At 38.3% G+C, this 21,641-nt stretch overlaps 2 protein-coding genes across 2 annotated transcripts; one reads left to right on the top strand and one right to left on the bottom strand.

Moving 5' to 3' along the window:
- Positions 1 to 569: 569 nt before the first annotated feature.
- Positions 570 to 11,872, bottom strand: LOC115784098 (myosin heavy chain, fast skeletal muscle-like). Its single transcript, XM_030735184.1, has 39 exons — positions 11,654 to 11,872; positions 11,399 to 11,542; positions 11,066 to 11,222; positions 10,878 to 10,905; positions 10,687 to 10,798; positions 10,502 to 10,594; positions 10,359 to 10,422; positions 10,173 to 10,271; positions 9,994 to 10,097; positions 9,756 to 9,894; positions 9,522 to 9,640; positions 9,269 to 9,418; positions 9,019 to 9,189; positions 8,625 to 8,931; positions 8,139 to 8,209; positions 7,962 to 8,049; positions 7,743 to 7,860; positions 7,489 to 7,612; positions 7,272 to 7,408; positions 6,923 to 7,178; positions 6,493 to 6,735; positions 6,188 to 6,364; positions 5,940 to 6,085; positions 5,747 to 5,837; positions 5,251 to 5,640; positions 4,931 to 5,057; positions 3,937 to 4,055; positions 3,583 to 3,779; positions 3,315 to 3,498; positions 3,062 to 3,227; positions 2,688 to 2,812; positions 2,266 to 2,574; positions 1,976 to 2,179; positions 1,769 to 1,894; positions 1,440 to 1,610; positions 1,241 to 1,345; positions 1,062 to 1,157; positions 812 to 943; positions 570 to 613 (listed from the first exon to the last, which is right to left on the bottom strand). The coding sequence occupies exons 1-39, from the start codon at positions 11,855 to 11,857 to the stop codon at positions 596 to 598; spliced, it is 5,811 nt and encodes a 1,936-aa protein (XP_030591044.1). The 5' UTR covers positions 11,858 to 11,872; the 3' UTR covers positions 570 to 595.
- A 3,123-nt stretch (positions 11,873 to 14,995) lies between these two features.
- On the top strand, positions 14,996 to 21,023 carry xab2 (XPA binding protein 2). Its single transcript, XM_030735199.1, has 19 exons — positions 14,996 to 15,127; positions 15,393 to 15,541; positions 15,704 to 15,827; positions 15,940 to 16,137; positions 16,573 to 16,707; positions 16,810 to 16,974; positions 17,141 to 17,285; positions 17,369 to 17,520; positions 17,660 to 17,779; positions 17,863 to 17,994; positions 18,417 to 18,548; positions 18,684 to 18,797; positions 18,883 to 19,045; positions 19,163 to 19,353; positions 19,862 to 19,984; positions 20,082 to 20,253; positions 20,404 to 20,530; positions 20,660 to 20,763; positions 20,860 to 21,023. Exons 1-19 carry the CDS (start codon positions 15,092 to 15,094, stop codon positions 20,919 to 20,921), a joined length of 2,544 nt encoding a protein of 847 aa, XP_030591059.1. The 5' UTR covers positions 14,996 to 15,091; the 3' UTR covers positions 20,922 to 21,023.
- The last annotated feature ends 618 nt before the right edge of the window (positions 21,024 to 21,641 follow it).

Genomic DNA, 21,641 nt, shown 5'->3' on the forward strand with positions numbered 1-21,641 from the left:
AAGGGTGCAGTGTTGTACAGAGATGTTTTTAATCTAACTGATGCAGTATGATTTATGACACTGGAAACAGCTTTTAAGACTCTATCCAGAAATATATAATTTATGTAATATACAATCTAGACCAATATAACCTGATATATTCCCAAAATATGTGCAGCTCTGTTCTTTTACATTGTCATTATATAATGATGTCTGTGTTTGTAAATCCATTAAAAGCATTTATTATCTACAAATAAAATATTTGATTCATACTTTGTCTAATACTGAAATCAGTTTTTAATGGTTAAGGAAAAAAGTGTTGACAATTATCACTGATGCTGAAAGCTAGGGGGAACACTCAGCATTAGTCATAACCAGATGAAGTGTCATTTGACAGGACAATGTCCTTTAGGTATGAAGCATGATCATTCTGAAGAAACTATTGTGTTGAGCATTGCATTTCCAAATGTGACTTTTATAGAATAGAGAGTAAATGATACTAAAAATCATTAAATCATAATGAAAGAGTTTATTGAACTAATACATCATAAACAGTCAATTCAACAGCTGGCTCATATTTTATGAACGCTGTCAAATGATTCCAAAAGGATGTTTCTTATTCAGCACTTTCACCCTGGAAAAAAGAAATCAAGAAAAGTACAATTATTCAAGACATATTAACAGCATTTGCACAATTTATCCCTCCACTATCTTCAGTCAAAGGTGTAGATATTAATAAATGAATACTGTACTGATGACTTTAAAGGTCGTCTATCAAAGAACACCAGTGAACAAAGATAAATTTTGTGTAAAATGAGTTTATATAAATTACCTTTCCAACATCACGACTCTTTGCTCTGAGTTTGTTGACCTGAGATTCAGCAATGTCAGCACGCTCCTGAGCTTCCTCCATCTCATGCTGGACCTTTCTCAGTCTGGACATGTGGGTGTTGGCCTGTTCCTCCTGTTCAGTGTTACAGTATGTTGGATTTTTTTTTTTTTTTAATATCTGATCATATATGGTAGATTTGTTTAAGGAAGTTGTGATTCCCATCTGTAAAATCACAAAACATTGTACTCACAGCCTCCTCAGCCTGTCTCTTGTAAGCCTTGACTTTGAGCTGCAGCTTGTCCACCAGATCCTGAAGTCTGAACACATTCTTCTTGTCCTCCTCAGTCTACATAGATAACAAACTGTTACTGATGGCAAGAGAAGAAAGAATTTAGGAACCTGTGAATATTTAGATCAATGTGTAATTACCTGGTAGGTGAGCTCCTTCACTCTCCTCTCATATTTGCGGACTCCTTTAACAGCATCAGCTCCACGTCTCTGCTCAGCTTCAAGTTCAGTTTCCAGTTCACGCACCTGTAACAGGTTGATAAGTAAAAAAATTAAGGTTTTAGCACTGAAAAAAATTCAAAATAACTATTTTGAGCATTTACACTGTATCAGTTCATACCCTGGACTCCAGTTTCTGGAGCTGCTTCTTGCCACCCTTCATGGCGAGGTTCTCTGCCTCATCCAGACGGTGCTGTAGGTCCTTGACTGTGATCTCCAGGTTCTTCTTCATCCTTTCCAGGTGAGCACTGGTGTCCTGCTCCTTCTTCAGCTCCTCAGCCATCATGGCAGCCTAGAATTATTTTTTCCATTCAATCACTTCATTTAAAAAATGTATAATAAACTTTATGTTATCAATACAGCCTAAAATGTTGGGCAGTTTTGCCATTATTGATCAAGCATGAACAAAAATCTTGCATAGAAAAGAAGGCTTGTAAAGTAATAACTTACATCAGTGATAGCCTTTTTGGCTTTGTCCTCAGCATTTCTTGCTTCTTGAACTGCATCATCCACCTCACCCTGAACCTGGACAAAGTCAGCCTCCAGCTTCTTCTTGGTGTTCATCAGGCTGGTGTTCTGAATAGGACGACAATATTTTAATGATGTGATTCTCAGTTTCTGATGTCACAAAGGTCTTGTATAGTAATGAATACCAACCTGAGAGTGAAGCAGTGCAACGCGCTCACTAGCATCAACCAACTCCTGCTCAGCCACTTTGCGTCCTCTCTCTGTCTGCTCCAGAGCGACTCTCAGCTCCTCGATCTCAGCAACCATCAGACCATTTCTGCGCTCCACCATGGCGACCTGCTCCTTCATGTCTTCTTGACATCTGAGAGCATCATCCAGGTGCAGCTGGGCATCCTGATAAGAAACAAACAAAAAGAACAATTAACATTGTAATGTATTAGCCCCCCCCCCCCTTTAAACCAGATGATCTATAAACTCACCTTAAGTTGTCCCTGGACATTCCTCAGTTGTTTCTGGGCCTCAGCAGCCTGCCTGTTGGCATGGCTCAGCTGAATCTCCATCTCATTCAGATCTCCCTCCATCTTCTTCTTGACTCTCAGGGCATCATTCCTGCTCCTGACCTCAGCATCAAGAGTGCTCTGCATGGAGTCAATCACCCTCTGGCTGTTCCTCTTGATCTGCTCCATCTCCTCATCCTTCTCTGCCAGCTTCCTGTCAATCTCACTTTTGACCTGGTTGAGCTCAAGCTGAATACGGAGAATCTTGGCCTCCTCATGCTCCAGAGTGCCCTTTAAATTATTTAAAGAGTTATGTTAAAAGATGCAATTAAAACAAATACTGGATAAAAGGTGTTTTTATTAATGTAATTGCAATGAAAGTCAACTTTTATATAATCCATTACCTCAGCTTCCTCCAGTGCTGCCTGAATTTCAGACTTCTCAGTCTCAACAGTCTTCTTGGCTTTTTCCAGCTCATGGATGGTCTTTCCAGTCTCACCAATCTGCTCAGTCAGATCTGAGATCTCCTCTATGGCATGAGAATAACAAGAAATTGTTTAAAATGGTGACACAAGATACACTAAGTAGGATTGTTTTGTACTCTTCAGAACAGAACGTACTTTAAAAATTTATAATTCAAATTTTAAACCGATCACCATCTTGCCAAATACAGTTTTCTTATAAACCAAAAATTCACATGGGTTTATATAGTACATTTATAGAGGTCAGAAAATAACCCTCATGAGATACAGTTTTAATTAAAGTAAAAGTGACATACGCTGCAGGTTCTTGTTCTCTCTCTTAATTGTCTCCAGGTGATCCAGAGCCTCTTCATAGGAGTTCTTCATCTTGAACAATTCAGTGCTGAGAGACCGAGCTTCCTTTTGAGCTCCTTCCAGCTCTGCCTGACCCTCCTCATACTTCTGTTTCCATTCAGCCAGCACCTATATTTATATAGATTCATGAAAGCATTAGTTATCATTATGGGTGTTTCCCTCTTCTGATGATACTGGTTTTGTTTAAAACTTTACCTTATCAAAGTTCCTCTGCTTCTTGTCAAGGTTGGCAGCCAGAGCATTAGCTCTCTCCACATCAATCATGAGGTCCTCCACCTCACCCTGCAGCCTCTGCTTGGTCTTCTCCAAAGAGGCACACTTGGAGTTGACAGCCTCAATGGACTCCTCAGCCTCCTGCAGGCGCTGGGCAAGCTTTTTCCTGTTGCCAAAAGATTTTTGTATTTGTTAAAAAGCAAAACATTTGATAGAAACAAGCTTAAAAAATGAAAAGATCATGACTTACTTGGCCTCCTCCAGTTCCTCAGTGCGCTGGATAGCATCAGTCTCATATTTGGATCTCCACTGAGCCACCTCACTGTTGGCCTTGGACATTCCTCGCTGTAACTCAGCTTTGGCCTCCTGCTCCTCCTCAAACTGCTCTCTGAGCAGATCACAGTCATGGCGTGCTGACTGAACAGCATGAGCCAGGGCGTTCTTGGCCTTTTGAACACACAATCAATGTCAGATGGACAATTTTAATGATGGAATGACTTTTACATCTAGTGCTGTGTGAAGAAGAAGTGGTGATTGTTTAAAACCTTTCTGTTGTTTGGTTAGTAAGTGCAATTACATTAAAGAAGATATAAACAGTTCAAACCTTCACTTCCTCCTCAACATGTCTCTTCAGCTCCTCAATCTGCTGAGTGAAGGCCTGCTTGCCTCTTGTGAGCTGAGAAACAAGAGCTTCTTTCTCCTCAAGCTGACGAGAAAACTCACCTGTAATTAACACACAGATATTAAGCTGAGCTTTCTGTTCCTTATTGGTTGGAGTTTTAGGTCACCTCTATGTGACCAAAATATTAAATTGTGTAAATCTGATGAACCCACCAACAGACTAGTTTTTTTTTACCTCCATCAAAGAGCTTGTGTTTTTGGTAGGGTTTGCGTGCATGTCATTCTTTATGTCTGTAAATACGATAGCTCAAAAAGTTTGTAATTAATTTTGATAAATCCTTGTAGGGGTGTAGAGTGGGGTCATGTTAACAATCCATTAAAATTTGGCTTACATCCACCAAGCTCTTCAAGGTCAACTTAATGACTTATTGGTTGAAAATGGACAAAAAGCCTAATAACTTAGAAACTGATTCTTACAAGTTTGGTGTGTATTGTGAACACATAGAAAGTGGCATGTAAAGACATTATAAAACTATAATGTTACATTTGACCTCTGACCTCTCCTTCAAGGTCAATAGATTGATCTGAAGGTCAAAGTGAAAATAATGTGATATAGAGATGTTTTGAAATATATTTCTTTCTTCCATTGTTTGTATTGACAACATTTAGGCATACAAGAAATAAAATATGGGGATTCTAAATATCATGTCATATTTTACATTTCACGTCTACCTTTTTCTCAAGTTGACCCCAAAATGCAATATATCTTTAAACAAATTATTTTCAAAAGAAAGAGAATGAAAATAATAAAAAATAACTATACTCAAAATTATGTCAAGTATATTAAAATAACAAAAGCCTGCATGTTGCACTTGTTTTTACTGAACTCATTTATTAAAGTGCACTTAAAAAGAACAAAGAAAACTAAATGAATTAACATAAAATTCTCAGATTGAGTATATTTTTTGGTCACTTACCATTCTCTGTCTGAAGTCTTGCTCTCTGTGCATTAATGTCATTCAGTTGGCGAACATTCTCATCATTTTTGGCTTTGAGCTCACTTAGCTGATCCTCAAGGGTCCTGCACATTTTCTCCAAGTTACCCTGTCAACAATTTTATATGTTTGATTTAGAAACAAGATTTATAGCATTTAAATATAGAGGTTCAATCTGGGATAAATAAAGCTTTGTCATAATAAGTATGATGATGTCCATGTTAAAAGTTCATGAATATCTGCTTTTAAAGTCCTGAAATGTGAAAGACGAGAACTCTGTTGTTTATAAGCAATGTCCACACCTTTGCTTTAGCAACAGCCTCCATGTTGCTGGAGAGATCATCAATCTCCATCTTGTACTCGCTCTTCTCCTTCTCCAGCTTCTGCTTGACACGCTGGAGGTTGTCAATCTGCTCTCCCAGCTCTGCAACACTGTCAGCCTGCTTCTTGCGGAGAGCTGCTGCTGTGGCTTCATGCTGCAGAGTTGATTCTTCAAGATCACGACGCAGTTTCTGGAACTCAGCCTCTCGCTTCTTGTTCATCTCAATCTGAGCGGCTGTTGCTCCACCAGCTTCCTCGAGCCTCTCGCTGATCTCCTCAAGCTCTCGGGAGAGGTCAGCTCTCTGCTTCTCTACTTTAGCCCGAGCAGCCCTCTCAGCCTCAATCTCCTCTTCCAGCTCCTCAATACGAGCCTAGATTGAAGTTTAATATTAATTGGGCAATCACCTGGAACCTACACAGAAGCATGTTTTTAATAATAATCAACTATAATAATCATTAACAGCTCATTAGTGTTACCTGAAGTTCCTTGATCTTCTTTTGAAGTTGAGCACCAAGGGATTGTTCATCCTCAATCTTGCTGAGAAGCTGGCTGATTTCAAAGTCTTTCCTTGATGCAGAAACCAAGAGAGGTTTTACCATCACAGTCCATATGATTGTTGGAGCGCAATGTGTGAAAAGAGCATTATTAACAATAATAAACAACTCCTACTTCTTGATTTTCTCATCTGATTGCTGCTTGTCATTCTCCAAATCCATTATGGATTCCTGGGCCAGTTTCAGATCTCCCTCAAGCTTCCTCTTGGCTCTCTCAAGGTCCATGCGGAGCTTCTTCTCTTGCTCCAGTGAGCCCTCAAGCTGTAAGACAATGACAGTTGATTTGAGTGGTTTGAAAGACAATAATTCAGTACCAACAATCTTTTTAATTAAAAAAAAGGATTATGATTATAGTTTTCTTACATCATCAACTTGCTGTTCCAGCTTTGTCTTGGCTTTGGTCAGAGTGTTGACTTTGTCCTCCTCTGCCTGGAGATCATCCAGTGTTTGCTGATGGGCCTCTTGGAGGGCTTTCTTCTCCTTGGTTAACTTAGCAATGGCCTCATCCTGAGATGCCATCTCCTCTGTCAGGTTTTTCACCTAACAGTTGCAGGAAAGACATATTTCAATTTAACTTGATGACAATTATTTGAGGAAGGAATGAATATATTTTAATTTATATTTTCTTTTCTTTCTTTTTTTAAGTTTCAGATATAGATAAATTTGACCTTGTTTTCTGTGGCATGCTTCTCCTTCTCCACTTTGGCCAAGGTGAGCTCCAAGTCATCAATGTCCTTCTTCAGCTCAGAACATTCATCCTCCAGCTTCCTCTTCTTGGCAGTCAGCTCAGCATTCATTTCCTCTTCATCCTCCAGTCTCTCACTTGTCTCTTTGAGTTTGGCCTCCAGCTGGATCTTGCTCTTAATGAGCCCCTCACACCTTTCCTCAGCATCAGAGAGATTCTCAACTTCCTATAATACATGTTGAACAGATATCTTATTTAGTGTTTTTGTGTATATTGAATTATTCATTTAGGAAAAATAGTTTTGTTATGACACATACACAATCAGAGGATGATACAGCTATGTGGCATTTTTATATCTATGCCACATACATGAAATATAGATGTTAGATAGTCACAGTTTTGTTTCTACTTACTGCAGCCACTTGAAGTTGCAGGTCATTCTTCTCCTGCAGCAGGCTCACCATCTTCTCCTCCAGTTCCTTCTTCTTGGCCAGGGCAGTAGCCAGGTCTGCCTGCATCTTCTCATAGTTCTCCTTCATGTTCTGGAGCTCCTTCTCAGTCTCAGCACTCTTCAGAAGAGGCTTGATCTTGAAGTACAGTTTCAGCCATGGCCAGTTCTTGACATTCATGAATGAACGGATGTTGTACTGGATGCTGAAGATAGATTCTCTAAAAAACAAAAATCAGAGTGTCACTTTTGCTGCAGTGGATGCATTGTAAGTAAGATGAGGACACTTGTGTATATTAGTATAATAGTGTTACCTCCTCTCCATCATCTTAACAAACTCTTTCCTCATGACGTATCCTCTGCAGAGAGCCTGAGTCATGGTCACCAGCTCAGCCAGTTTCTCATCTCTCATCTCCTCAAGGGTACCCAGCAGACCAGCTTTGAAGAACACCTATGTGCCATATAGCTTGGTTGTCAGTACACATGGACACTGGTAAATACAATTATGGCCAACACTATAAATAATTGTACCTTAGTGTGGCCAAACTTGTACTGTGTGTGATCCACATCAATGGAGCCAAGCAGCTTCTCTGAAGCTTTCTTGTTGTCAATGAACTGTCCCTCTGGGATGACACTGGCATTCAATACTTTGTATCTGCAAGAGAGAATTATGGTTTTACTCATTGGCATTTCAGGGTTTTTTTGGGTTTTTTTTTTGATGTTCTCCATAATAGTTTTTCACATCGACTTAAACAGATCTATTCCTCCTAAACTGCAATTGTCACCTCTGCTTAAAGTCACCATAGAGGATTCTGCTGGGGAAACCCTTTCTGCAGATTCTGATGCCCTCCAGTACACCATTACACCTCAGCTGGTGGATGACCAGGGAGTTCTCCATAAGACCTGAGAGTCAGAAATTTATATAATTTCAAATCTTTCTTTGCATCAGTTTCTAATGTTTCATGTAGTTACTACACTTTTAGTAGTTAGTGCATCCTTTTTACCTGGGGTCTTTGTCTCATTGGGAATCAGGCAACGGACAAAGTGAGGATGAGTGCTCCTTAAGTTGGTCATCAGCTTGCCCAGATTCTCCTGTAGATCATAATCATTAGATAATATGTTATCAATACTTAAACATGGATTTTTAAATTGTTTTTTCTAAAATATAAATATATACATACTCTGAAAAGAGCAGACACAGTCTGGAAGGAACCACCCTTCTTCTTACCACCCTTTTTGCCACCAGCAGCCTCTGTTTTCAGAAACAGTGAATTTCATTAATGAGTCTTAACATAAATTGTAAAGGTGTAGTGTAGTGTTTTAATGACTAAATGTACCTCTGTGAAGCAGCATTTGTCTTAAAGCAAGTGTAACAGGCAGTTTCATACCCCTGAATATAAACTAAATGTTCCTCATCTAAAATATCAAAATACACAGTGATTACATCACTTACAGTAAATGGTTCACATTTACTTATTTCAGTCACTGTTTTGTAGCTTTAAAAGAAAATAATATATGAGTTATTTATTTGAAGTGCCTAATTACAAATGTTTTTATGTTTCACGCTATACACATTAGTCTGCAGTATGCACATCATAGTTATTAGAAAGATGCATCTATACTGGATACTGGAGTTTCTGATTACTCCAAAGACTCTCATTTCTTACCCTCAGCTCCAGCATGGGCTACATACAGCAAGCACAACAGTTTGTTTGAAGACTTCTGGTAGAGCTGAACAACTGAGTCATTCAGTGGGTCCTTGTTCTTGTCCAGCCAGCCAGTGATATTATAGTCCACTGTACCGGCATAGTGAACCAGGGAGAAGTGGGCCTCAGCCTTGCCCTTTGCAGGCTTTGGCTTCTCAAAGCACTTGGTCTTGCCAAGATGCTGATCATGCAGCTTGTTCTTGAAAGTTGTGTCAGAGGCCTTGGGGAACATGCACTCCTCTTCAAGGATGGAGAAGATGCCCATTGGCTGAGAACAAGTTTCATATTATATTAAAATTTCAAGGGAGGCAACATTTGCACCTACATGTACATTTCTTCAAGAGTACTTACTTACCTTCTCAATAAGCTCAATGCAGGCAGCCAAGTCCATACCAAAGTCAATGAACTCCCAGTCAATGCCTTCTTTCTTGTACTCCTCTTGCTCCAGGACAAACATGTGGTGGTTGAAGAACTGTTGCAGTTTCTCATTGGTGAAGTTGATGCAGAGTTGCTCCAAGCTGTTGAACTGTAATTACACAAAGGTTTTTAGGTTTATCCTAAAAATTTTTTTTTCAAAACTACTTTGATATTTCTCAATTGCTCACATCGAAGATCTCAAATCCAGCGATATCCAGCACTCCAATGAAGAACTGCCTGGGCTGCTTTGTGTCCAGCATCTCATTGATACGGACAACCATCCACAAGAACATTTTCTCATAGACAGATTTGCACAGAGCCGAGACAGCATTGTTGACCTAGAAGAAGAGAATTTAAATTTATTTTTCACAATAATAACAATACTATAATATATGTTCATATGTCTAAATGCTAATCTTTTAAAAATTTTCTTGTAATTACCTGTGGTACGGTCTGACCTTTGGTCACCATCTCATTGCCGACTTTGACTCTTGGGTAGCACAGAGCTTTCAGCATGTCAGCTGAGTTCAGGCCCAAGAGGTATGCAATTTTATCAGCCACTGATTGATAAACAGAGATTAAGGGCTTTAAGGCAACTGGGAAATGTTCAGCTAGCCTAAATTGCAGTTTAATCTTTTGTGAATTAGTAGATTTGGTACATTTTTATATATTTACCCTCAGTGCCATCAGGTTCAGCTTGCTCCTCTCGCTGCTTCTGCTTGAATTTCATGTTGCCATGATGCATCACAGCACCGGTCAGCTTGTAGATGCCAGTTTTCTCATCAGCAGTGAAGCCCAAGATGTCAATGGCAGTCTGCATAGCACATTAAAAGATAATAATTAACATCTGTGATAGTTTTGTCATGCATGTATACTTTTGAAGTCTGAGAACAATTATCAACTGAGTCTTTACATCTGTGGCAATGAACTCCTCCACATCATTGATACTCTTGACAGTCACTTCACCCTGACTGATCATTGGGTAGTCAAAGGGGTTTGTGGTGATCAGAAGAGCCTCTGAAAGATCAGGAGAAATGCATAAATAAATGTTAATAATCTGCAGTAAAGATTCCATATTCTGTCAATACCTACCCAGGAGCTCAGGTTTGTGGCCAGTCATCAGTTGATAGAAGATATGGTAACTCCTCTCTGCAGACAACTGGAAGGTGACACGGGACTTCTCCAGCAGATCTAAGAATAACAATTCAGATTACAATGTGCAGCATGTATAACATCACTCAGTGACAGTGAACAGAATGTAAAAAAAAAAAAACCTACATGTTTCAATATCAGCTGAGGCCAGTTTGCCAGTGGTTCCAAAGTGAATTCTGATGAATTTACCCTAAACATATCAGATTTAAGTTAACAGTCATATTGATAGTTTGCTTTAGCATGTTATTCTTTGCTGTTTCAACACTTACAAAGCGAGAGGAGTTGTCATTCCTCACGGTCTTGGCATTACCGTATGCCTCCAGCAGAGGGTTAGCTGCAATGATTTGATCTTCCAGGGAGCCCTAGACAAATTATGTTACAATATATTTTGTATATTGTAAAGAAATACTATACAGACAATTCCCTGACTAAACTTCAAGGACACACATTATACCTGCATCTTGCCAGGAGTAGGCTCTGCCTTCTTGGATCCAGTCATTGCAATTATTGCAAAGTACTGGATGACACGCTTGGTGTTGACAGTCTTTCCTGCACCAGATTCTCCGCTGGAGGAAGAAGGAGATGACTTGAGTTTCATTGTGTCTTCTTTCATATCTGACATTCAGTTATTTGGTAACTACTCACGTGATAAGGATAGACTGGTTCTCACGATCTGAAAGAAACAATACCACACATGGTCAAAATACTTGAAAAAAATAAAATAAAATGTGCTATGCCCTGTTTTGTGTGCCATGTCCATTTGTATATCTTTATATTTTATGTATATTAATATGTTTCATATGTCCTTTTCTTAAAATAAAACTAAATCTTACCAGTGAGCATGAACTGATAGGCATTATCAGAGATGGAGAAGATGTGGGGTGGAGCCTCAACTCTCTTTTTGCCTCTGTATGCCACGACAACCTGAGCATCATACACAGGAAGCCACTTGTAGGGATTCACGACGACACAGAACAGGCCGGAATAAGTCTGGAAAGTGAATTAAGTCCACAAATTATATTGTGTCTGTACTTCACAGCTATGTCATTTCAATAAGTGCTGCCCACTACAGAACAGTGGAGAACAGAAAACACAATTATTTAATGCTTGTGTATTGTTAGTTTGAAATTAATGTTTGTTCTGATATAAATATGTTAAACACTTACATAGATCATCCATGATGCAAAACGCTCTTTGAGGTTATACAGCACGGCGGGCTCATTGAGATGGGTCATCATGGCCATGTCCTCAATTTTGTCAAACTTTGGAGGATTCATGGGGTGGATGTCATCCTCTTTTACAGTGAGCGTCTTTATAGGAAAAACAATAAAACAAAAAAACAAAGGATGAAGGATAAAATTAATCTGATCTGTTTTCCCAAGAAAGTTGAAGAGTTTCATTTTTTAGCACTATTCACTTACCTTTCCTTTAAGTGTCTCAACTGTGGCTTTGCCACCCTCTTTCTTGATGAGTTTCCCCTTGACATACATCTCTTCAGGTTCAGTCACAAAGTAGGCAGTTTTTGCATCAAATGGAGCAGTCTGGGCCTCAATCCTCTCCCTTTCTGGCTTGCGGAGATAAATGGCCGCAGGGCCATAGGCCTCCATCTCTGCGTCTGTGCTCATTTTGGCACTTTAGTGGAGACTGACAAGAGAAGGAGTTAGAATTACTTTGAGCATATTTAATTCCAAATCATTTGAATATACTATTTTGGGACATATTTTTAACTGATTGTTATTATAAGCATTTGGGAATTTCCTTATTGAAGACACATCTCACCTCAGTTTATCCCTACTGAGTGGCTCAGATCTGTTGCTTTTGAAGAAAAATATAGATTATAATGGAAGCAGAAACAAACTCAGCATATTTACACTTCTATGACCTACAGACTCAACAGCAGTCACATTGCATACAATTTTGGCCAAGCAATCTTTCTTGGTCCCATAAATTTTAACTCTTTTCAAAGCCTGACTAATCCATTCAAAAAATTTTGATTGTTTAAAAAAAAAAAAAATCACTCAAATTCATTCTAATTGATTGCTAAATCAATTGTTAAGTTATTGCAAGAAGACAGAATTTGATATTTCCTTTCCTTAAAGAGTACTGCATGGGGAAAATAGAACAAATAGTGTAAATTTGTAAATTTGAGTTCAATAAACACACAAGCACTGACCTGTTGAGGATGCCTGTCAGTTCTTTGAGCAGGCTGAAGCGGTTGCTTTTATACAGGCTAGAACAGCTTGGTCAGCAGCAGTCTGCCTCTCGATTTGGTCAAGCATCCCTGTCATTTTAAGACCCATCTTGCGACATCATATGTTTGCTCAGCTTTTTATGTTCCAGATTTTTATCTTGCTTAACTAACAAAATTGTTTTAATACAAGAAATTTTTTAAAAAAGTAATCAGTCAAGTATGATCAGAATTTTATAGCAGTAAAAGTGACACTGAAAATAAATAAATGGGCAAAAAGAACAGCTTCAAGTTCCTTTATTGCAATGTATGTATGTCATCCTCGCTGAATGATCAAATCACAACTATTTGGAAAGCGTGTAAAGAATCGATCAAGGGAGTTGTGCCCTGACTTTCCCTTTTAAACCCATTAACTCTTTGCCCTTAGAAAGATGCACTGAAATGTCATTGGTATTGAGTGTCAGAGCACGTCCACATTTCAGATATTTAAAATACAGTAAAATTTAGTGTTGTTCACATGTTTCTGAGTATGAAGAACAAAACAAGTAAGTGTTGTAACCAATCAAAGAAAATGTATTCATTTTATAGAGAATGCAGTTTCTTGTTAGTAATATAGTGCAATTTATTTTATAGATAAGCACTGGCCACAGCTTTAATTTGGCTCATAAGTCAGTAATATCTAAAGTATGTATTAAAATAGATGCTGTACAAGGAACATCATTTTTTTAACCACAATTTTAATAATAAAATATAATATAATTATAATAATAATGAATTGTTTACTCAAATAAAATTTGATTCTGACTTGCTTGAGAAAGATTTTTATAATTTTATTATGAGAGGCTGTCACTACTTACCCACACTATTAAACATGTTCTGAAGTACGAATGGGAATTAATTTTGGAGAAGCATCCATGTGGTGCTGGTATACAGTTGCAGTACGCTGGCACATCTATCCGAGTGGGACTTATTATAGGTCTTATCTCAGCCTGGTTGGGTAATGTTCTTCTAGTCCTTATAAGGCAATGTGTAATACCACTTGAACTTTATGGAAAAGGCCTCACATTCAGTTTTATTAGAGGACTATGAGATGTGCCAGTGTTCTGCAACTGTATACCAGCACCACTTGGGTGCTTCTCCAAAATGAATTTCCATTCCTGGCTGTGAACATGTTTAACAGTGTGGGTAAGTAGAGACAACCTCTGTCAAAGATCTTTATCCTTAGGCTACATTTGAGGTTGTTGCTGTTTTGGAAACTCAGTGTCCTTGAAAAACTATGTGACTCTCTTTTTGAGAGTCCTGAAAACAACTTTCAACTGCCCACAGGCCTCTCAGAGGAATTAACAAACAAACTGCATAATCACAGTTTTAAATATTTAACCTGACAGAGAACTGTAGCATTTTAACTGGGTTCACAACAACTTTAGATTTGAGATATTAACCATATATTTATTGAACATCTCTTTGTCCCATTTATTCGAGCACCTGTGCTGAAGCTATAAGACTTGTCAAGGGTTGTCATATCCCACTTCCACTGTACAGAGGTCTTTTGTCTGAACAATATGAACAAAAGCTATAAAATATTGTGACACATTTACTTGTGTAAAAAAAAAGAAGATTAAATAGCGGATATCCACAGGCCCCAAAGGTAAACCTCTTCAGTAACGTTAAAGGAGACAAATCTAAATACAGCAGACAGGTTTCCTCACTCTGATTTTCATATCTCCTTGTAAATTCATATTAGATACTTTATGTACAAACTGAAAAAATACATTTGAACTATATTTCTTTATTTAATCCATTTATTCCTTGATTGAACAAAAGGTCGTATTGAGACCGTGTTGTCTATCTATACTTTTGTACTGAAAGACAAATAAAGTTAAATGGTAATAGTAATTCGGTTTGTACTTGGAATAAAGGCTGTTATTTTTATGAAAGAAAAGTAGGCCTATATATTTTATTATACACAGTATGCAGCATTTGTTTTTAACTTATATAAAATAATAGAATAGTGATAAGATTTTCTTCAGATGACTTTAGATCACATAACTAATAATATTTTCAAAAGAAGTAAGTTAACAATTTGCCAGATGGTGTTTTCTTGCAGTAGTTTATTCCTGGGGTCCATAGAGACTCAAGTTGGTAATCATTTTACAAATGCACAGTAAAATATTGGTATAAGATAGCCTACAGTATGGCTGTCTCTAATTAGAGCCATAATGACCTGCTAATGTTTTGCATTGTACATATTTCAGGACTAACATTTGCCTTGTGCTGACAGAAAACATGCCACCAGCAGAACTTGGCCTACAGCCATTTAAAGAAAACAGTTACACTGATTGTTTAAAGTAAAAGACTAAAAATTGCCTGTGCGAAAAAGAGGGACTCTGTAGCCTAAATTCCAGATAAATTACAAGTAAGAAGACGTTTGACTTAAGATATAGATTTTATACTTAAAGAAATTATAAAAATGTCTTTCAGGGACAATGTACACAAAAGCACTTGCGAACTACAAACATTCCTTCATTTGTAGTTCTTTGGTGACTTGCGCATGCGTGCTCTGCCTCCGGAAGTTCTAGTGAGCGCTGCACGCCTTGAGTACGCAAGCTAGTGTTAGCTAGCTAAAGTTAGCAGAATTTTTATCCGGAACAGTCGTCTTTTCTGTGAAGAAATGAAGACATTAAACGGACAAACTGATGTCATATTTGTAAGTTACACAATACCGTATGTTGTACAGCATATTTATCAGTGTTTGTTGATAATAGGCGCTAGGTAGCGAGAATGAACTTTCTCTCCGATTCCAAGCTCATTTACCAAAACTTCCACATTAGCTAGAATACAGTAATGTATAGCCAAATACAACTGTGCTTAGACTTTTAAAATCCGGAACTTATCGTCATTATTTTATGAGTTACTAACAATGAAAAATCACCACCATATTAACACTGTGTTGTTTGATTTCTGGATGCTAGGAGGACGACGATCTACCTTATGAAGAGGAGATCATTAGGAATCCATATTCAGTCAAGTGCTGGATGCGTTACATCGAATTCAAACAGAATGGACCCAAATATACCCTCAATATGATATACGAGCGGGCTCTGAAAGAACTACCTGGCAGGTAACTAACAAGGGAACGTTACAAAGAAAGCGTGTGCAAAGAAAGCTGAAAAGCAGATAGCTACGGATACCTCAAACCCTACATATTATACATTATTGTATAAGATATTGTGTAGGAACGATTTCCCTAATGTCTAACCGCCTTCCCCACTTATTTTTGCAGCTATAAGCTGTGGTACAATTATCTGAGAGAGAGGCGAAAGCAAGTTAAAGGGAAATGTATCACTGAACCAGCCTATGAGGAAGTCAATAATTGTCATGAAAGGGCACTAGTGTTCATGCACAAGGTAATCCTTCCTATATGTCTTATTGTTTTGCCACGTGACTCTTAAAAATAACATAATATTTGGTCTGCGGGGACTTTGCTTGAAACTAACCACTTGTCTTTACTTAAACTAGATGCCTAGAATATGGCTGGATTACTGCCAGTTCCTCGTGTCTCAGTGCAAAATCACAAGAAGTCGTAGAACATTTGACCGTGCACTTCGAGCTCTTCCTGTAACTCAGCATCCACGCATCTGGCCTCTGTATCTCCGCTTTGTCCGTAACTTGCCCTTGCCTGAGACAGCCATCCGAGTGTACCGCAGGTACCTTAAGGTGAGAGCATAATGCACAACCTGAGGTCCGCACAGCAGTTGTCATTTAAGATGTCAAATAAAGTGATTTCTGATTTTACAGATTAATGTATTTGGACACTTTCACAGTTGTCAGTGTGCGTGATGTGTGTGAATGTACTCTATGTTGGAATCTCTAGCCTCTGAAGATTCTTAGCCAGGTCAAATACAATGGATTTTCTCTTTTAGTCTTTACAGTGTTTTACTAATTATCCAAAAGGCCTCGCAAGGATTCAATAAAGAGATCTAATGTTGATTAAGGAAAATTTAAAAGATAGACACATTTCCCAATAGTCCTATTCATACTACAGATAGCATTATTGATAAGGAATGCTGTTGATAGATTATGCTATGAAAATATTTATGCATGTATGTTTAATGTCTTTGAAATTTACTGTCTTCTCTTGACACCTTATAGCTTTCTCCAGAGAATGCAGAGGAATACATAGACTACTTGCGTACTATTGGCCGCTTGGATGAAGCTGCGGTGCGCCTTGCAGCTGTTGTCAATGATGAAAACTTTGTGTCCAAAGAGGGAAAGTCTAACTATCAAGTAAGATGGCATTCTCATGCCAGACACCTTTCAACACACCCCTCTTTTAAGCTAAGTGGAAAAATTATAAAAAAGTTTTTCTTCTGTTTTGTTTTTGGACAGCTCTGGCATGAGCTGTGTGATCTGATCTCCCAGAATCCTGACAAGGTGACCTCTCTGAATGTAGGAGCCATCATCCGAGGAGGCCTCACTCGCTTCACAGACCAACTTGGAAAACTTTGGTGCTCCTTAGCTGACTATTACATCAGGAGCGGCCACTTTGAGAAAGTGTGTTTCCTCGGAATAGCATCAATTTTTATACTTAGTGCAATTAACTAACTTAAAACACATTTCTGTTTTATATCAAGTTATTCAGGTTGACTCATTTGCATTAACATTATTTGTTGTCTGTGAGTTTGTCCAACTATGGCCACACATATTTTTATTTTCTCAGGCACGTGATGTGTATGAGGAGGCCATCCTTACAGTAGTCACTGTAAGAGATTTCACACAAGTGTTTGACAGTTATGCACAGTTTGAGGAGAGTATGATCGCCGCTAAGATGGAGACTACGGCTGAGATAGGGCAGGATGAAGATGGTGTGTATGTGTGCATCTCTTAATATTGATAACACTCTTTTATTTTGTCATGCATGCATTACTCTCTGTTCCTCTCTACCCAGATGACATAGACCTGGAGCTAAGACTGGCCCGCTTTGAGCAGCTCATAGCCCGGCGGCCCCTCTTGTTGAACAGTGTACTCCTGAGGCAGAACCCTCATAATGTCCATGAGTGGCACAAGCGGGTAAAATTATATGAGGGAAATCCACGACAGGTGAGTTTTAAGGATTTTTCTAAATGTCGTTTTTACTGGCACTGTGCAAAAGTCATAGTGTGTAAATTTCACAAAAAAGCAAACAGATGACACTGCCTTCATATAGTAAATTACTAATAAATAACCCTGTTCTCTGCAGATCATCAACACATACACTGAGGCAGTACAGACTATTGATCCAATGAAGGCCACAGGGAAACCTCACTCTCTCTGGGTTTCTTTTGCTAAATTCTATGAGGAAAATGAGCAGCTGGATGATGTAAGGCAATATTTAAACCTTATAAACTTCAGATTCTCTTTTTATTATTATTTATTTTAGTTTATTTACTAACTGTAACCCAGGCCAGGACGATCTTTGAGAAGGCTACCAAGGTGAACTACAAGCAGGTGGATGACCTCGCTGCTGTGTGGTGTGAATATGGAGAGATGGAGCTCCGTCATGAGAACTATGAACAGGCACTACGCATACTGAGGGTAACAGACTTGTCACATATTCAGGCATTATTACCGTTGCAAATAGTAAAATAACTTGTATCGTGTATACCCGATCAATTGTGCAACCATGTTCAGGAAGATGTAGTGAGCATCATTTGTTGTTTGGGAATATCTAGTGGCCAGTTTGAGAAACAACAAATCATGCAAACTGCTTCTTCATTTAAATGTCCTTTGAAATCATATTTTAGAAAGTAACACCTGGTAACTGACAGTAGTACAGATATTAAACTACAAGAAGAAGAAACATTTAGTGGAGACATCGGTTGCTCTTTCTGAACTTTTAGACATTGCACTGACATTGCACTTGTGATTGCGTGAAACAAAGCCATGTGCGAAGCCATATGACTGGTTGCATCATTTTTTTTAATATATGAAACATTTACATATTTGTATTTATTTAGAAAGCAACAGCAATCCCATCCAAGAAAGCAGAGTACTTCGATGCTTCTGAGCCAGTCCAAAACAGAGTCTACAAATCCTTGAAGGTCTGGTCTATGCTGGCAGACATGGAGGAAAGTCTTGGCACTTTCCAGGTATGTTCAGTAATTTTCTGTGAGCATCTACTTTCTCTGGCTCTAGACCAAGATACATATCACATGGCAGATACACTTATTTATTTGAAATTGGTCTAAGATGTTTAGTCAAAGCCTTCCTCTTTTTCTCCACAGTCTACGAAAGCAGTTTATGACCGCATTATTGATCTCAGAATCGCCACTCCACAGATCATCATCAATTATGCCATGTTCCTTGAAGAGCACAACTACTTTGAGGACAGCTTTAAGGTAATAATGTGTAACTAATTAACTAGACTACCATTTATTTTCAAAATACCCTTTTTCCTTGCTGATGGTAGTACTTTTTTTTTAGGCATATGAGCGGGGTATCGCTCTCTTCAAGTGGCCAAATGTTTATGACATTTGGAACACTTACCTCACCAAGTTCATTGATCGGTATGGGGGCAAGAAGTTGGAAAGGGCCAGAGATTTATTCGAACAGGCCCTGGATGGCTGCCCAGCCAAATTTGCTAAGAGTAAATATCTTTGCTTGAATTCCAGTGACAAATTTTGTATATTACAATTATGCTTTTTTATTTTATTTATTTTTTTCAATTATACAATGTACTGAATAACAATGGCTTTCTTTCCAGCTATTTATCTATTGTATGCCAAATTGGAGGAGGAGTATGGATTGGCACGACATGCCATGGCTGTTTATGAAAGAGCAACACAGGCAGTAGAAACTGAGGAGAGACATCTCATGTTTAATATCTACATCAAGAGAGCAGCTGAAATTTATGGCGTTACATACACCAGAGCAATCTACCAGAAGGCTATTGAGGTACAGTAGCATTTTCCTACCTCTTAAAAACAACTACATTATCTTATTTAATAATTGTTTTTCAATGTCTGAACTGTCATAAATGCAGGATCCACTATGAAGCAATCCTATAAAACTTAATTTTGCAAAATATCACATTCCTATTCTGTTGGAATACTGTAAATATCCCAAAAGTCATACTGAATTGAGCTGCATAGATACAGATTTTCATGGTGAAAAATCTAGAGAGCAGTCACCCTGTAGCATAAAGATTTTAAATTATTCTTGGTAAGTTGTTCATAATAATGGCATTTTTTGCCATATATGCAAACATCATGAGATGGTATGTACTTAATGATAAAAGAATAACTTTACTGTTGGACTAATTTAACTTCCCATCCGTTGTGTGCTGATAATCTGTTTGCCATCAATAGAATTACAGCAGTTGCATCCCTAGTTTTGTTGAATGTTTCTATGCAGTGTTCATACAGAGATGGTCATTGTATGGATTTACCGTTTGTTTATCCAGATCCTTCCTGATGAGCATGCAAGGGACATGTGCCTGCGTTTTGCTGACATGGAGAGTAAACTTGGTGAGATCGATCGGGCGAGAGCAATCTACTCCTACTGCTCCCAGATCTGTGACCCAAGGGTGAGAGGCTCCATACCATGCAGTCATTGTTTCTACATTTGCTTCAGTGCTGTTTATGTTTTACAGTCTGTCGTGAAATGTTTACGTGACCTTTCAGGTGACGGCTAATTTCTGGCAAACCTGGAAAGAATTTGAGATCCGCCATGGAAACGAGGACACCATTAGAGAGATGTTGAGGATCAAACGAAGTGTCCAGGCTACATACAACACACAGGTCAACTTTATGTCCTCTCAGATGCTGAAGGCCACAACAAGCTCCACAGGCACTGGTAGGAAAAGTGTATTCCATTTAGCCCTGATAACATGCCTTGTATGTGTTATGCCAGATATTTTTTCCTTTTTGTTTAAATTTGTGTTTATTATCTATTTATTTAACAAATGTTTCTGCATTTGTCCAACCGTTTGTTTTTGGTGTTTAGTGTCAGATCTTGCTCCAGGTCAGATGGGTATTGATGATATGAAGATGTTGGAACAGAAAGCACAGCAGCTTGCTGCAGAAGCAGAGCAGGACAAGCCTAAGCCCAAAGAGAAGATTCTCTTTGTCAGGTTTGTGCTTCATCATTTTTTTTTTTTTTAACGCAAAGTTAAAACCTTAAGTTCTTTTTAATATAACAGAACTTAATCTTTCAGAGGAAATCAAGACACAAATCATTTTGACTTGATTCACTTATGCAGGAGTGACACCTCTCGCAGTGAGCTGGCAGAACTTGCCAAACAAGCCAATCCCGATGAAATAGACATTGACGATGATGAAGACGATGAAGACCAAGGACCTGATGGTGAGTGACGGACACAGTATTTTCCAAAATGTTTGCTGTAAGCTTTTAAAGATATGTTAATTATGAATATTTGTTTTTTCCCTCTTGGCCTTACAGAGGTGCAGCTTGAACAGAAGAGCGTCCCTACAGCTGTTTTTGGAGGACTTAAAGATGACTGAACAATAATTTCCTCAAATTTGTCATTTTGAGTTCTGATCCATGTTATAGTCATTCAACAGAATCAATCATAAATGTTTAGTTTTATTCACTTGTATTTAGTGGGGGGGGGGGGGGGGGGGTGGCAACACGTGTTTGGTTTTTTTGTAGATTTGTGTGGTTTATTATACAATGATGTATAACTTTTGACCACATGGTGTCAGTCTTTCTCAAACTTGGGGCTCAAGATAATTATGCAGTTGTGTTTGTATTATGAAATACTTATTTGTGGTAAAATGACTGTAATTGAAACCTGATGCAATTGGACTTTTTTTTTATATAAAATGTAAGAAACAGTGAAAATGCTTTTGTTAACCTTATAAATGCAAAATCTTTCTCTAAGTTCTGCCCTAGGAAACCTGAGGGAGGAGCATAGTTTCTTCAGCAGAAAGAAGTCATTTGCGAGTGGAGCTGAGCATTCAAGCCTGGCATTGTTGGCTTGATAGGTGTTTTGTAATGGCCAGGATTTCTGGAAACACTTCCTAGTTTGTAGACAAATGTCACTATCCAACTCTTAATGCTGAAGTAGTACATGTAGTTTCTACACCTAACTTTGTAATAAAAGGATTTTATATGATTTCAGCAAACAAGTAAATAGTGATTTCTAAGAGTTGGGGTGGGGGGGTGGGGTGATAACTGCAGGATTGCTGGACTAATTTAAAGTTTGTAGGTACTGGTGTTAT

This window comes from Archocentrus centrarchus, chromosome 8 (assembly GCF_007364275.1).
Source record: "Archocentrus centrarchus isolate MPI-CPG fArcCen1 chromosome 8, fArcCen1, whole genome shotgun sequence".
NCBI lineage: Eukaryota > Metazoa > Chordata > Actinopteri > Cichliformes > Cichlidae > Archocentrus > Archocentrus centrarchus.

Excerpts from the sequence above, each read along its gene's own strand:
- xab2 (XM_030735199.1), top strand. The coding sequence starts at position 15,092 with ATGAAGACATTAAACGGACAAACTGATGTCATATTT. Across the intron at positions 15,828-15,939 it reads CACTAGTGTTCATGCACAAG|ATGCCTAGAATATGGCTGGA; the intron begins GTAATCCTTCCT and ends TACTTAAACTAG. Across the intron at positions 17,780-17,862 it reads AAAATGAGCAGCTGGATGAT|GCCAGGACGATCTTTGAGAA; the intron begins GTAAGGCAATAT and ends ACTGTAACCCAG.
- LOC115784098 (XM_030735184.1), bottom strand. The coding sequence starts at position 11,857 with ATGAGCACAGACGCAGAGATGGAGGCCTATGGCCCTGCGGCCATTTAT. Across the intron at positions 8,932-9,018 it reads GCATTGAGCTTATTGAGAAG|CCAATGGGCATCTTCTCCAT; the intron begins GTAAGTAAGTAC and ends ACTTGTTCTCAG. Across the intron at positions 7,613-7,742 it reads TATGGTGACTTTAAGCAGAG|ATACAAAGTATTGAATGCCA; the intron begins GTGACAATTGCA and ends TCTCTCTTGCAG.